The 13,213-nt window shown below is 24.9% G+C and overlaps 1 protein-coding gene across 12 annotated transcripts; it reads right to left on the bottom strand.

Moving 5' to 3' along the window:
* Nucleotides 1–2,098: 2,098 nt before the first annotated feature.
* On the bottom strand, nt 2,099–9,011 carry LOC111277280 (uncharacterized). 12 transcript variants are annotated; one of them, XM_089764126.1, is made up of 10 exons: nt 6,912–9,011; nt 6,174–6,255; nt 5,981–6,090; nt 5,682–5,832; nt 5,484–5,517; nt 3,465–3,789; nt 3,032–3,156; nt 2,811–2,952; nt 2,388–2,733; nt 2,099–2,294 (listed from the first exon to the last, which is right to left on the bottom strand). In XM_089764126.1, exons 6-10 carry the CDS (start codon nt 3,779–3,781, stop codon nt 2,160–2,162), a joined length of 1,065 nt encoding a protein of 354 aa, XP_089620252.1. In that variant the 5' UTR covers nt 3,782–3,789; nt 5,484–5,517; nt 5,682–5,832; nt 5,981–6,090; nt 6,174–6,255; nt 6,912–9,011; the 3' UTR covers nt 2,099–2,159. The 12 variants fall into 12 exon arrangements, 11 of the variants coding, with proteins under 11 accessions (XP_089620252.1, XP_089620254.1, XP_089620248.1 ...); XM_089764128.1 differs by having other exon boundaries at nt 5,997–6,090; XM_089764122.1 differs by having other exon boundaries at nt 5,981–6,255.
* Nucleotides 9,012–13,213: the final 4,202 nt, after the last annotated feature.

Here is a 13,213-nt window from a genome sequence, read left to right as displayed (position 1 = left end):
TATTTTTCTCACATTGGTACTTAAAATTTTTTTTTCACATTGATACCTAAAAGCTTACTTCCATTATCAAGTTGGTACTTTAGATTAATCTCATTAGTCAATTTTGTTGATGTGTCATCAACATTCAATAAGATATTGACACATATAAAAAAAAGTTTAGTTAACACCACATCATCAACGACAATCAGCATAAAAAATAAAAATTAATAAAAAATTTTAAAAATTCTATATTGTAAAAAAATTTAAATTCTAAAAATTTTAAAATTTTTGAAAAAATTTTGAAAACTTTCAAACAATTTTCACAACAAAATAAAATTCAAAACAATTCTAAAACATTTTTTAGAATTTTGAAAAAAATCTAAAAAGTTTTTAAAAAATTTTAAAATTTATAAAAAACTTTTAATTTAAAAAATTATAATAAACTGGAAAAAAATTTTAAATTCTAATTTTAAAAAAATATTTGAAATTTTTTTTAATTTCTCAACAAATTTAAAAAATTCTAAAATTGTTTTGAAAAATTATAAAAAAATTTATAAAAATTATAAAACATTAAAAGTATGAAACTTTTTTATAAATTATAAAATTTATCATAATTTGAAATTTCTAAAAAATTTTGAAAATTTTTTAAAAAATCCATAAAAATTAAATTTTTAAAAACTAAAATTTCCTAAATTTAAAAAAAAAATCACAAAACTTAAAAATTTGAAAATAAGAAAAATCTCAAAACTTTTAAAAATTTTTGAAATTTTAAATAATTTCAAATTTTTGAAACGTTTTTTAAAATTAAAAAAATCTAAAAAAATAAAAAAAAACCTAAAATTTTAATAAAATCTAAAAATTTTCAAAAAAAAAATTGAAAAATATATAAAGAATCGAAATTGTAAGATTAAAAAATATGAAAAAATTTTAGAATTTTTTTAAAAATTTTTAAAGATTATTATATTTTTTCAAATTTTTTTATTTTAGTTTATTTTTTATGTTTTTGTGTTTTCTTAATTTTAACAAAATTTTAAATTTTATTAATTTTTTCATTATTTTTTAATTTTTTTGGATTTTTTTAGAATTTTGGAAATTTTGAGAAAAAAATTATGTTTCCTTAAGTTTTTTCTTTTGAATTTTTTAAAATTTTCTAGAATTTTTAGAAATTTTTAAATTTTTTAAATATTTTTAAATTTTTTAAAAGTTTCCAAAATTTTATATATTTTTTTAAAAATTTTTTAAAATTTTATAGAATTTTTCAAAAATTTTTAATTTTTTTGAATTTTCCAAAAAAATTTTGAAGTTATTTTACAATTTTTAGAATTTTTAAAAATTTGTTGGAAGTAGGAAAAACTTTTAGAATTTTTTTTTTTTGAATTTTAAAATTATTTTAGAATTTTTAGAATTTCTTAAAATTTCTTTAAAATTTTTTTAAACTTTTTAAATTTTTAAATTTTTTTTATTTTTAAAAAATTTTAAGAATTTTTTCTAAATTTTTGTTTTAGTGATAACGTGGCATTGGTGATGTGACACTAATTAGACTTTTTATACATATATCAGCATCTTATTATATGTTAATATTGCGTCAATAAAATTGACTAACAACGTTAATTTAAGATATTAATGTGATAACAGATTTAAACGTTTATGTATTAATGTGATAGAAAAATTTTTTAAATATCAATGTGAACAAAAAAATCTAAAGTTTAGGACCAAAATGTGTATTTAACCCGAGTTGATTATCAATTCATGATTGAATTGGTAGAACCAACTAAAATTAAGATTCACGTCCTTCGTCCGAAAGGATGACCTTATTAACTTAAATGGATCCAACAAGGCTCCTTACACAATATTACTGTAAACTTAGCTTTTTTATCACTTCTTGGATTGAATAGTATTTTCTTTCCTCTTCTTACTTCAATGTTTAAAGAAAGATCTAACAATATCTTGGAATGAAAACATTTGTAAAAGGTCATGTACATGTAATATTTATTATTCAATCAAATGAATAAGTGGATTCAGTCTTTGATTTATCTTTTAATTTGATATAAAGAGATATTTCATTTAACGCTCTTTCTTGATTATAATGTTTTTAATTTCAGGAGGATGAAGATAATGATTATTGTTTAATATTTCAATATTTCATTAAAATATTAGTAATCTTCTTGCTAAAACTACATTTAAGAATACAAATAATTTAAAATTTCTCCAATTTGATATGGAAAGTTTATCTGTCGTGCAAACGGAACTAATATGCAAAGATGCATCGGAAAAACCTCTTGAACAGCATGCTGAAGATCTTCATCATTTTGGAGCTGCACATAAAAAATTGAGTAAGATCACAAAATAATGCATAAGATAAATTCAATTATTATGCAAGATAAAAACACTACGTACGAGTAATTTACCTGTATATAAGGTTGTTTCATAGTTAAGAAATGTGTATATAGATTTTTCAAAGTTTCGATGCATAATCTCGTCATATCTGAATTAGGTACATTCTGAAATCTGTTAGGTAAATATTGTAAGTACAAGCTTCGAATTTGGTTATTTACAATGTACCGCTGATGAATTTTTAACAATTCATTCACAGCAAGATTCCCACTCAACATGCTTATTCCTCCATCAAAAGCTTGGATATTAGTGTTGATAGCTTGATTGGCCACCAGAAAATCATCCAAAGCTTTAATAAAAGCAATTCTAAGTTGCTCTGGCCAAAATATGGGATGCTCCAACACATCCATACTATGACGCCTGAAAAAAAAAAATTACAATGATTTATATTTAATAACTAAAAAAAGATTCTTAAAAAAAAAAAATTGATTACTTACTGTATTGATGGAGTAGGATTCATCAACAAACTAAAGAAATCATCAAATTCAAATTTTGCAACATCACGAATTCCACACTTTCCATTAAAATCTGCTAGCATATTTTTAAAATCTAAGCAATCTTCAAAATAGCTATTATTGCCTGTTATCACAAAAAAAAATGTAAGAAATTCTTTCGATTAAATAATATAATTAATTATATATATTTAAAAGTATAATACCTCGAATAATAAATTTCGTAAATTGTGCCTCAATACGACTTCCAGGCATTATATAAATATTGCCAGAGTTCAATACACCTCGAATTGATGTATTTAGGAGAGCTCCAATCGATTTAAAGATATCCCTATACAAAATGAACAAAAATCATTATAATAAATTAAGAACACATTTATTTATTCATTTATTATAGTCCTTTTTATAACAATCTAAACTTCATATATGATATAAGTATTTATATCAATATTCCAAAATACAAATTAGTTATAAACATAATTCAAAATATAATATAAATTCAAAATATAAAATAATAAATGTACTTATATTTTGAAACAAAATTTTTATTGACATTATACAATAAGTAATTAAATTCTAAAAAAAGGTAATTTTTTAACCAAAAATAATTTATTTTAAAAAATAAATATTATGACTAACCTTATAATTTTAGCATACGTATCTGATGCCCGAAAGAAAATATGCTTGTTTTTAACCTTTGGACGATCAAAAAGGGCAATTTGTTTCCTCATTTTTGTTAATGATGTCCCTAACTTTTCAACGAGTAAATAGTGATCATTATTGTATTGGAACGGCGGAAGAACATTTGGGAAGATCGGATGAGCTTGCGTAATCAAAGTACTATAAATGACCATTACTTCTGCACTGTCATATTTATTTATGCTATAATTATCTGGATTAAGTCCTACAGATAGTAAATACTCCACAAAATTTTGATCAACGCCAGAACCAGCCATTGAAAATCCTAAAACAAAAAATATTATTAGACGAAAAGTAATACATATTTAAATGAGAACAATAAAAGGTTACAATTCTAAATAAAGCTTGCAATTAAAATGTGAAAACAATAAATGACTTCATGCAAAATGGCAATAACGGCTACTTTGATAAAATCTTCTTTTAAAAACAGATAAAATAAATTAAACAAAATATTAGTTTATTCGGATAATAAAACACGAGAGGAGCTTTCAGTCTAATCCTTTCATATTGTATTAAAGATTTCATTGGAATGATTTCATCTTTTTTTTTTTCAATTCTTTTTCTCTTTATATTTTCAATTTTGAAGTCATTATTATGTCTTTATTGATCTTATCAAATCCTGCCACTTATTAAGAGGTCAAAGAATTATTTACGGTTTTTAAAGCACATGCAAAGTTATTTTTAAAGAGTTTTATTCCTAACGTTTCTAATTTTACTTCCTTTACTAAAACACTTCTAAATTTTATTCCAAAATATAAGTACTTTCACTAAAATTATATATTACGTAAACATTTTGTTTCACATCTGCCTCATCTTCCCTCACTTGTCTCCCGCTGCAAGCCTACAACTATATTATATTTATTTAAATTTTTTAGAAAAAAATTCTCAAAACACTCTCCAACTTTTTCTCTTCTTGGTTGATCTCTTTCACTTATAAGAAACCCACCATTTTGTTCCTAACCGTATTGCTTTACCGTTTCATTTACTTTGACATTATTTATAAATATTTATTTCCAACGTCATATCAATAAAATGAAGAGATAAAAAATAAAGATGGCGCCATTATGCAGCAATCTGATAAGAATGAAGGCAGGAAGAATAAGAGAGCTGATGAAGCCAAGGAAATAGACAGGACAAATAATGGAGGAGAATTAGCGGTGTTTTACTTTGGAGAATTTGTAGGGTCGAGAAAAACGGCCGCTATGAGGTCCGCCGATGAGCAGGTTTATAGCTAGATCCAGATTATTTAAGGGTTTGATCCAAATCAAAGGCTGCGGCAGTGACAGATTTTCATGTTGGTCGTTTCTTACATTTTTACCAGTAAACTATAAAGTACTTGTAAAAATATGGATTTGTTATCAAAGCAGTTAATTAACACCGCTTGAAAAGACAGATTTCCAAAGTTACTTTGCATTTTTTTTCTTATAGAGATATGAAACAACGAGAGTGATAAGATATAAAAAATATGAATGACAATGCAGCATAAAATATCCTATTTAGAGATATAAAATTATAAGTTCCTTTATCGAAGAATAAAGATTTTATTTTATATAAAAAAACTCCATTTGGTAACATGATAAGCGTTTAAGAGTTTGAACTCCACTTAGTACTTCAATCTTTTAAATGAGTTTGCTTAATCAAAGTTCAGTTTGCGTTTGCATCCCATATATTCTAACGAAAAATAATAATAAACAAACATCAAATCCAACAATGTACACAAACAATCTTTTAACACAAACAAAAAAACCACATTTAATTTTTTTTTTTTTTACTCAGATTATTTCACCTTTTAAATTAAGTTTCCATTTGGTGTATAATAAATAATTGATATAACATCTACTTAATATAATAAAAAACAATTCTCACATCACGGCACTTTTCAAACAAAACTAATTCAAATTAACTCTTTAGAGAAGATAAAAATAAAAAAGTCTATATTACAAGATAACATAAGCTTACACTTCAATGAAATATGTGCTCTTAATATCAATACCTGCAATCAAAAAACCCAAATCAAAATTAGTAAGATAACTGAGAGATTGAAACATGATCAAATCTAACAAAAATTGAAAAATAATGCCTTCTACTTTAATAAATATCAGCTTTATTTCATGATTCAAGATATTTAAGTTTACATGGTAGAACTTAACACTTAACTCTTCCTCACTGAAGGGTGCAATACAGAAAGGTCCAATGGGATGGAGAGCCAAAGTAACAAGGAGGAGGTTTAAGGGATGATTCTTGGAGCACTGGTAGAAGAACAGAAATTGCAGACTCTAGATGATTGAGGGAAGGGCGGCGTAGGAAGCTAAGAGGCAGAGAGCATGCAAGAATATATTTCAATCACACATATATAAATAAAATTTAGACACTGCTTCATTATAAAAAAAAAATATTTTGTCATTGCTTAATAAAGCAAAATGAAGTAAATAGTATCTTCTGTAAAAGATAATTACTTTTCCAAAACCTTGCCTTGTTTGATATCTTCCATCCATCCACGTTTGATGCAAAGACCCGTACTTCTTCTGACTTCCATCAGCCATCACATGCAACTTGTCATAAACCTCTTTAGAAAATATCAATGAAGATTTTATATTATTTCCATTTCTACAATAAGAGAATGGAAACCACCATTTAAACTCCACTTACTCTAAGAAAACGGTGAACAACAAGGAGAGCATATGGATGAAATAGGATTTATGATAATTAAAGGTAGCTTCCCCAAGTGACCCTATAGGAAAGCAAAGTAAAGGAAAACTTGAAAGCTAACCCAAAATATATAAAATCAAAAATACATGCGAGAAATTTGAAATAACCAATATAGGAGGAGGTTGTGGCCATAATGACTTGGCATATGATTAGTCAGTGAACTAAGTCTGTTAATTAGGAGTACACTAAGAAATGCATAAACCAACTTTCACCCGATTCCTTGTTGCTTCATGTATGCATTGATCCATCTTGGTAGCAACACGGAAATTATAAATCCTAAACTAATTTTCATCCACCACCTAAGACTAATTGTTTTGCTTTTGCATATTATATATGAAAATAAACCACCTAAGTTATTAGGTAGAAAATTTATAATCTTGCCATACGGATGAAACCTTTACTGTATAATCATCCCACTTTTCTTGTTCTGCCTTTCAACGGACAAGAAAGGCGCAGAAACATTAACATAAACAAAAAAACAAAACAAAAAAAAAAACAATGCTACTTTATTTTATCATCAATAAGCTAAATGACTTTTGTAAAGAAGAAAGAAGAGACGGAATCTTTCCTTACTCTTTTTGGTAATAAAGTCAAATATTGTGAAATTTGATTTAAGAAAGAAATGAGCATGCTTAGCAATACAAAGAGCAAACTTGGAAGCTTGAGAAGATAGCCGACCTTTCTTTTTGAAGATAGGTTCCCAACTGACCTTGAAATAGTAAGCATCATCATAGCAATTTTTGAAGGTAGGTTCCAGAGCGACCCTTAAATAACGAGCATCATTATAGTAACATAAAACTGTTTAACATATTCTACTAGAAAAACTTAGCTCAGCAAATACAGAAAAGATGCAAGGGAAACTTATAGCTCATCCAAAACTGATTTGAATAAAAACTACATACAGTAAATTAGAAATATCAAGTAGAAGGATCATGACAAAGTTGTAAGCGAGAGGACAGAAGACTCCAAGGTGCCTAAACTTCAAAACCCTTTTTACACACCACCTAAATCTGATTGTTCTGCTTTTCTTCGATTAAATTGAAAAACATAATTGACCCAGACATGCGAGAATATTTTTAAAAGGACACATTGCTTAATAAAATTCAAGCAAAGCTGCTTCGCAAAAATCTGATAGATCTACTATCTGTTGTACTAGAATTATTTTCTTTCTATACTTTTTTTTCTAATAACTACATTGAAAAAAGTATTGAGTTATTCAAGATGACAAGATGACATTGCTATAATAAAGCAAAGAGATAAATGTCGAAAAATTTAATTTTTCAAAACTTTACCAAGTAGTATTTGTCGTATTCTGTCAATCAATTCACGCTTAATGAAAGACACGTACTCTTCTGTTTTGACGTCGCACATTATTACCTAATTTGCTCAGCTATATCACATGCAATGTATCAAAAATCTCTTGAAATATATTAATGAAAATTTTATATTATTTCTTTTTTGATAGTTAAGAGAATAAAATCCAATCGTTGTAGCTCTTATGATATTAAAAGAACGATGAGCAAAACAATGAAAATAACACTCATGACGAATACTGATAACTCTTCAAGCTGACCCTTAAATAACAAATATAATCATAGGTTTAAGACAGTAATAAGATATTCAAGACTTTCTTATGTCAAAGCAAAGCAAAGTTCAACATGCCACGAGAGATTGAAAGCCAACCCAAAATAAACTGAACCGAAACTTTATGCAAGAATTTAAAATATCAAAGGAGACTTGGGCATAATGACTGTGCAGATGATTAAGCTAAGAGACTAGCTAGGGTTGTGGATAAAAGACTAGCTAGGGTTATGGATAAAAACTCCTAATACAGGAAAAAAATTTGCTAAACACACAAAAAAATGATACAAATAAAGTTAAAAGCCCATCCAAAACTGAAATGAATGAAAACTATATACAGTAAATTATAAATATCAGGCATGAGAATCACGACAAAACCGTGGGTGTCATAACTTAATTCTAAAATGCGTAAATTTCTAAACCCTTTTTTCTCACCACCTAGTGCTTATTGTTCTGCTTATGCATTGAAACAATTGAAACCAGCCAAATTGTGAAGGAAAAATTTTACAGGCCCCATGAGGAAATTAATCTTCATTATCTAGTAATCTCATTTTTCTTCTTCTAGCAGTATGTTTATCTTCCATATTAATTCAACGCAGAAGCATGCACATAGACAATAATAGACCGTCCATAAATTTTGGCTAGCATGCACGAACCGAACGGTACTTCTGCCGAACTCCTGAAACCGTTCACAGTTCACGTGAGTCATGGCTGGAGCACCATTTAACAGGGAAGGCTTGACGTATGGGACGTAACAATCCTATGTATTCACATAGGATTTCACCACTCCGTTTGGATGGCTTACAATAAACCAGAATATGAGACGGACAAAACATGCTCATTTCATTTTTCTTCATAGTAAAAATCACTAAGAGCACTTCTTAGGATCAACTTATTCTCTTCGGCCCAAAAAGACAGGCACCTGCCAGTGAACTCAGGCAACCGTGTTTTGGGTAATTTGATGACCTCAGGCACCCATGTAAACGGCTAGCAAGCATGTTTCGTGGCGGTAGCTTGAGAAAAAATGTGATAAGATTGAATTGTTTGGGGGCAGGTAGTAGGACGACACGAATCAAAAAAGCAAGGTTTGAAGCATATATAAAATGGAATGGTATGTCAGAGAGCTTATTGTGAGGCCGTTTCACCGTAACTGCAATTTAAAGAGTTCTCTGATTAGACGATGGTGAATAGCTGAGTGCAATGAATGAGTATCGTATTTCCGTCAATTAGTATAGTACTGCACGACAAAATTGTGGAATAAAAAACGTATGTCACCTGTTGTTGGTTAGGCCCGCCATTAAGGATATTGTTGAAGATAACAATAAAGAAGGTGGGCCCAATGATAATAACAGTACGGTGTGTCACAATAGTTTAGTAGTAGATAGGAATAATTTGTGGGCCCTTTACAGTATGCCGACGTCCCTGGAAAGAAAAAGAATAAAGAAGAGGGGCCCACCACTAATAAATTTACAAGACAACAATAAAAAGGTGGGCCCACTAATAAATTTGTGCAGCCCTTTCTTTAAAAGAAAATGGAAAACTACTGGTTGGACCTGACTCGTGAATTTGTCCCGCCAAAAAAAAAAAAAAAGATTCCGGAGAGATTAAAATTAATAATAAAATTATTATAATTATGATAAATAAATATTATTATAATTATAATAAAAAATTATGTTTACTGATTTTATTAAAATTAATATTTAAATTTAATTAATAATATAATAAATTTAAATATAATTATAATAATCATTAGTATTATTTTTAATCTCATTATAATTAATTTAATCACTCGTTTAAATGAAGCATAAGCAAAGATGGTGATCGACTCACGTTCCCGATATATGAGATGCGCATTTGATTTTTGATGAAAATTATTTTAAATTATGTTTAAAAAAAAAAAAAAACAAATTGCCCTTTTTGAGGGAAAATATACTTTATTTAAGGGCTTTTTCGAAAATTAACAAATTCTGATTTTAGAGGGAAAAGAACTTTAGGTACGTTAACGCCTACAGTGATTAGGTGCCGTATGGTACACGAATAATAAATTTTCCCTAGATACTAACAAATGAGGCGATAGGATGACGACAGGATTTTGATTTAATTTTTTTAATATTATTAATATTATAAAATTTTAAATTATGATTTAAATTTAAATTAACTTTTGATATAATTTAATTTAACTTGAATCAAATTTTTTTATTTTAATTTAATTTATTAATTTTTAAGATTTTTTATATATTATTTTAATTTATTTAAATAAGTTTGAATATAAAATTATTATTTTTATTTTATAAAAAATTTAAAATATATATAATTAATTAATAAAAATATATAATTTAATTCAATTTTTTATTTTTTATTTAATCTTAATATATATTTAATATTTAAATTTAATCTAAACTGAATTAAAAAAAACAATCCAATCTAAATTAAACCTAACTCTATAATTTAAATTAATTTTCCACTTTCTCACTTTTTTTTTCACCAATAAGTTATTAATAAACCCATATATAAAAATAAAGCTCATCTGATTGTAAATGAAAATCATTTAAGTATGTTTAAGAAAAATAAATTGCATTTATCAGAATCATTTGTTGTCATTTATATAGATATTTTTAATTTTATTTTATTGTTATAAATTTTTTATATGTGTTTTAATGAAAAAAAATAAGGTTAATATCCTAAATTGTTTTCAAATTATAGTAAAATATTTAATATTATATTTAAATTTTAAAATTTTTTAATATTTAAAATATAAATTTACTAATTAATATGAGATATGAAAATTTATTTGTTCACAATATGTTATAATTTGAAGTTAACATGTTAGAGATGTATATCATATTGATTTAATATATTTATAATTCACTTATTATATTTAATATTTCATTACAATTTATGATATTAATCGAAATATATATTTTATTTTTTTATTATTATAGCTTTAATTTATTTTTTTTATAAAATTATATATTATTTTTTAAATAAATTTGAATATGAACAGAGTAAATATGATAATTTATGTATTTATATTATATTTATTTTGTGTTAAATACATATAAAATATAAATTTTATATTATAATTTGTGTTAATATGATATACACAAAATGTTTTTTTATCACATTCATTAATATTTTATTAAAATTTTAAATTATATTAATTTTATATTATTTTATATCATATTTAAAATTATAACCTGTAAATAAAAATAGTACTCCTAACTTCCATCTTCCCATTTAATTCTCAATAATAAGATAATAAAAAATAATAAGAAAAAGAAATTCACTCTTCATAATAATATATGTTGTATATGTAAACTTTAAATATGAAAATTTACATAATTTATTTATGAAATAAAAATATATATAGATGACAAAAAAAAAAGATAAGTTGGGCGTAAAAAAAATTGATATACTAAAATAAAATACAAAGTAATAAAAGAGAATAAAAGCTAATGAAATAAAAATAAGGAATGGTAATAAAAATAAAGAATCGTAAATAAAGATTAAACTGAGTTATAAGAATGAAAGTGTAAGGATTTAATGGGCCCGCCTCCTCTTTCTTCGTTTGATTCGTGAGGAAGGTTGCATTGAATTCTTGATTACTATAATATTTTGTTGATATAAATATAAATTACAAGAAATAAATATTTTTTAATGATACTTTTAAAAAATGAATTCGATTATTCATAGTATCTATGATTCAATAGTATCTACAGATATTTTCAAAGTAGGAAGAAAAAAAGGGAATTACTCAATTTCTTTTTCTCATATGCTAACATGGTAAGGGTGAGAAAAAATTTTTAAAATTATAAATTAATTTAAAATTGTATTATTTAATTTAATTTAAATCAATTTTTTATATGATTCAAATTAAATTTAAATATTAAATATATAAATTAAATTAAGATTGAATTTTAAATCGAGATGTAAAAAATAATAAATAATAAATCAAATTAAATTATATATTTTTATATTTTTTAAATTTTTTATAAAATAAAATAATTATTCTATATATAAATATATTAAAAAATTTATTAAAATAATATATAAAAATAAAAAAATCAAATTAAATCAATTTGATAAATTTTGATTTAAATCAAATCAATTTTAAAAAATAATTTAAATCTTATAATAATAAACATAATTTTAAAAAATTAAATCAAATTCGATTGAATCTAAACTATTGTAACACTTATTAAACGCCCACAGTACCACCGTCACTCTGCTTGTAACTGGAATAAAAGAGCATTTCGGGCCATAAAACAGAGACTTACTGGGTTTGCACACCTGTGTCGACTGTCAATGTAAAGGCCGAAAGGTCTAGTGCAAACTGTTGGTTTTTGAATTTTGATATAATCATAATATATATATATAATATTACTAAAGGATATATTTAAGAGTAATCAAAGGAGAACAACTTATTACATTTATTTAAGTCTTTCAATTTATAAAGATTCGTCTTAATTTTAGTAGGAAAAAATATATCTCATAATTCACTTTCTTAAAAATTAAATCTTTCGGCTATAAAAATCATATGACGTGGAAATCAATATGCTCATAATTTTAAATAAATAAAACTTGTGGTTTACCATTTTTTTTCTTTTTTTTTATGATTTAAAATAAAAAAATATCTTATCTCAATTTAATAAGAGCAATTGAATTAGTCTATTATAATAAAATTTCCAAATTAAATATGGTAAATTTTTTCATAATATGCTTGAATAGAAAAATCTCCTTAAGTAATGAATTTGGATTCTTGAAATTTTTTTTATTGTGTTTTTTAAGTTTTTTTTTTAATGATTAACAAGATTATTTGACGAGTTTACAAGTGGAGAAAAGAGTTTTTGGCCAATTGCATTCAAATGTTAAGAAAATATTTGATTTTTTTTGGTTGTACAAATGCTATTGTTTTCTATTATTGCGTTTAATTTTTTTAACATCTTTTCTGGGTAGTTGCATTACTAAGATACTGAAAATTCATGTCAGTATTTCTTTAACCCACGTGACACTTGTTTCTTGGAATATCACAGTTTGCATATGTCTTTAATTTTTTTTTTTTTTTAAATTTAGGAACTTGTGAAAATTGGGGCTCAGGTGTTGCTGGGCAATACAAATGTTATTATCTTTTATAGCCTTGAAATTATTATTATTACTATTCTTTTAAGTGATAATTATAGACATTATTATTTGGTTTAGTTTATATAAGAAATGTGAAAAAAAAAAACAAAAAAAAAAAAAATTTATAGTTTAATGAATAGTTCATTTGATGATAAGATGAAGTTTCTTTTTCTATAGTAAAACAAACATTCTTGCTTTTATCCAATATTGATATACAATTCAAGCAATTCTGATTGCATGAAATATCATACCTTATTTTTATTTTATTATATATATAT

This window comes from Durio zibethinus, chromosome 7, assembly GCF_047325235.1.
Source record: "Durio zibethinus cultivar Kanyao isolate XHJ-2024 chromosome 7, ASM4732523v1, whole genome shotgun sequence".
NCBI lineage: Eukaryota > Viridiplantae > Streptophyta > Magnoliopsida > Malvales > Malvaceae > Durio > Durio zibethinus.
This window is presented reverse-complemented; position numbering and strand designations above follow the sequence as displayed.

Excerpts from the sequence above, each read along its gene's own strand:
- LOC111277280 (XM_089764122.1), bottom strand. The coding sequence starts at position 3,781 with ATGGCTGGTTCTGGCGTTGATCAAAATTTTGTGGAGTATTTACTATCT. Across the intron at positions 3,157-3,464 it reads ACGTATGCTAAAATTATAAG|GGATATCTTTAAATCGATTG; the intron begins GTTAGTCATAAT and ends CATTTTGTATAG. Across the intron at positions 2,295-2,387 it reads TGAAACAACCTTATATACAG|CTCCAAAATGATGAAGATCT; the intron begins GTAAATTACTCG and ends TTTTATGTGCAG.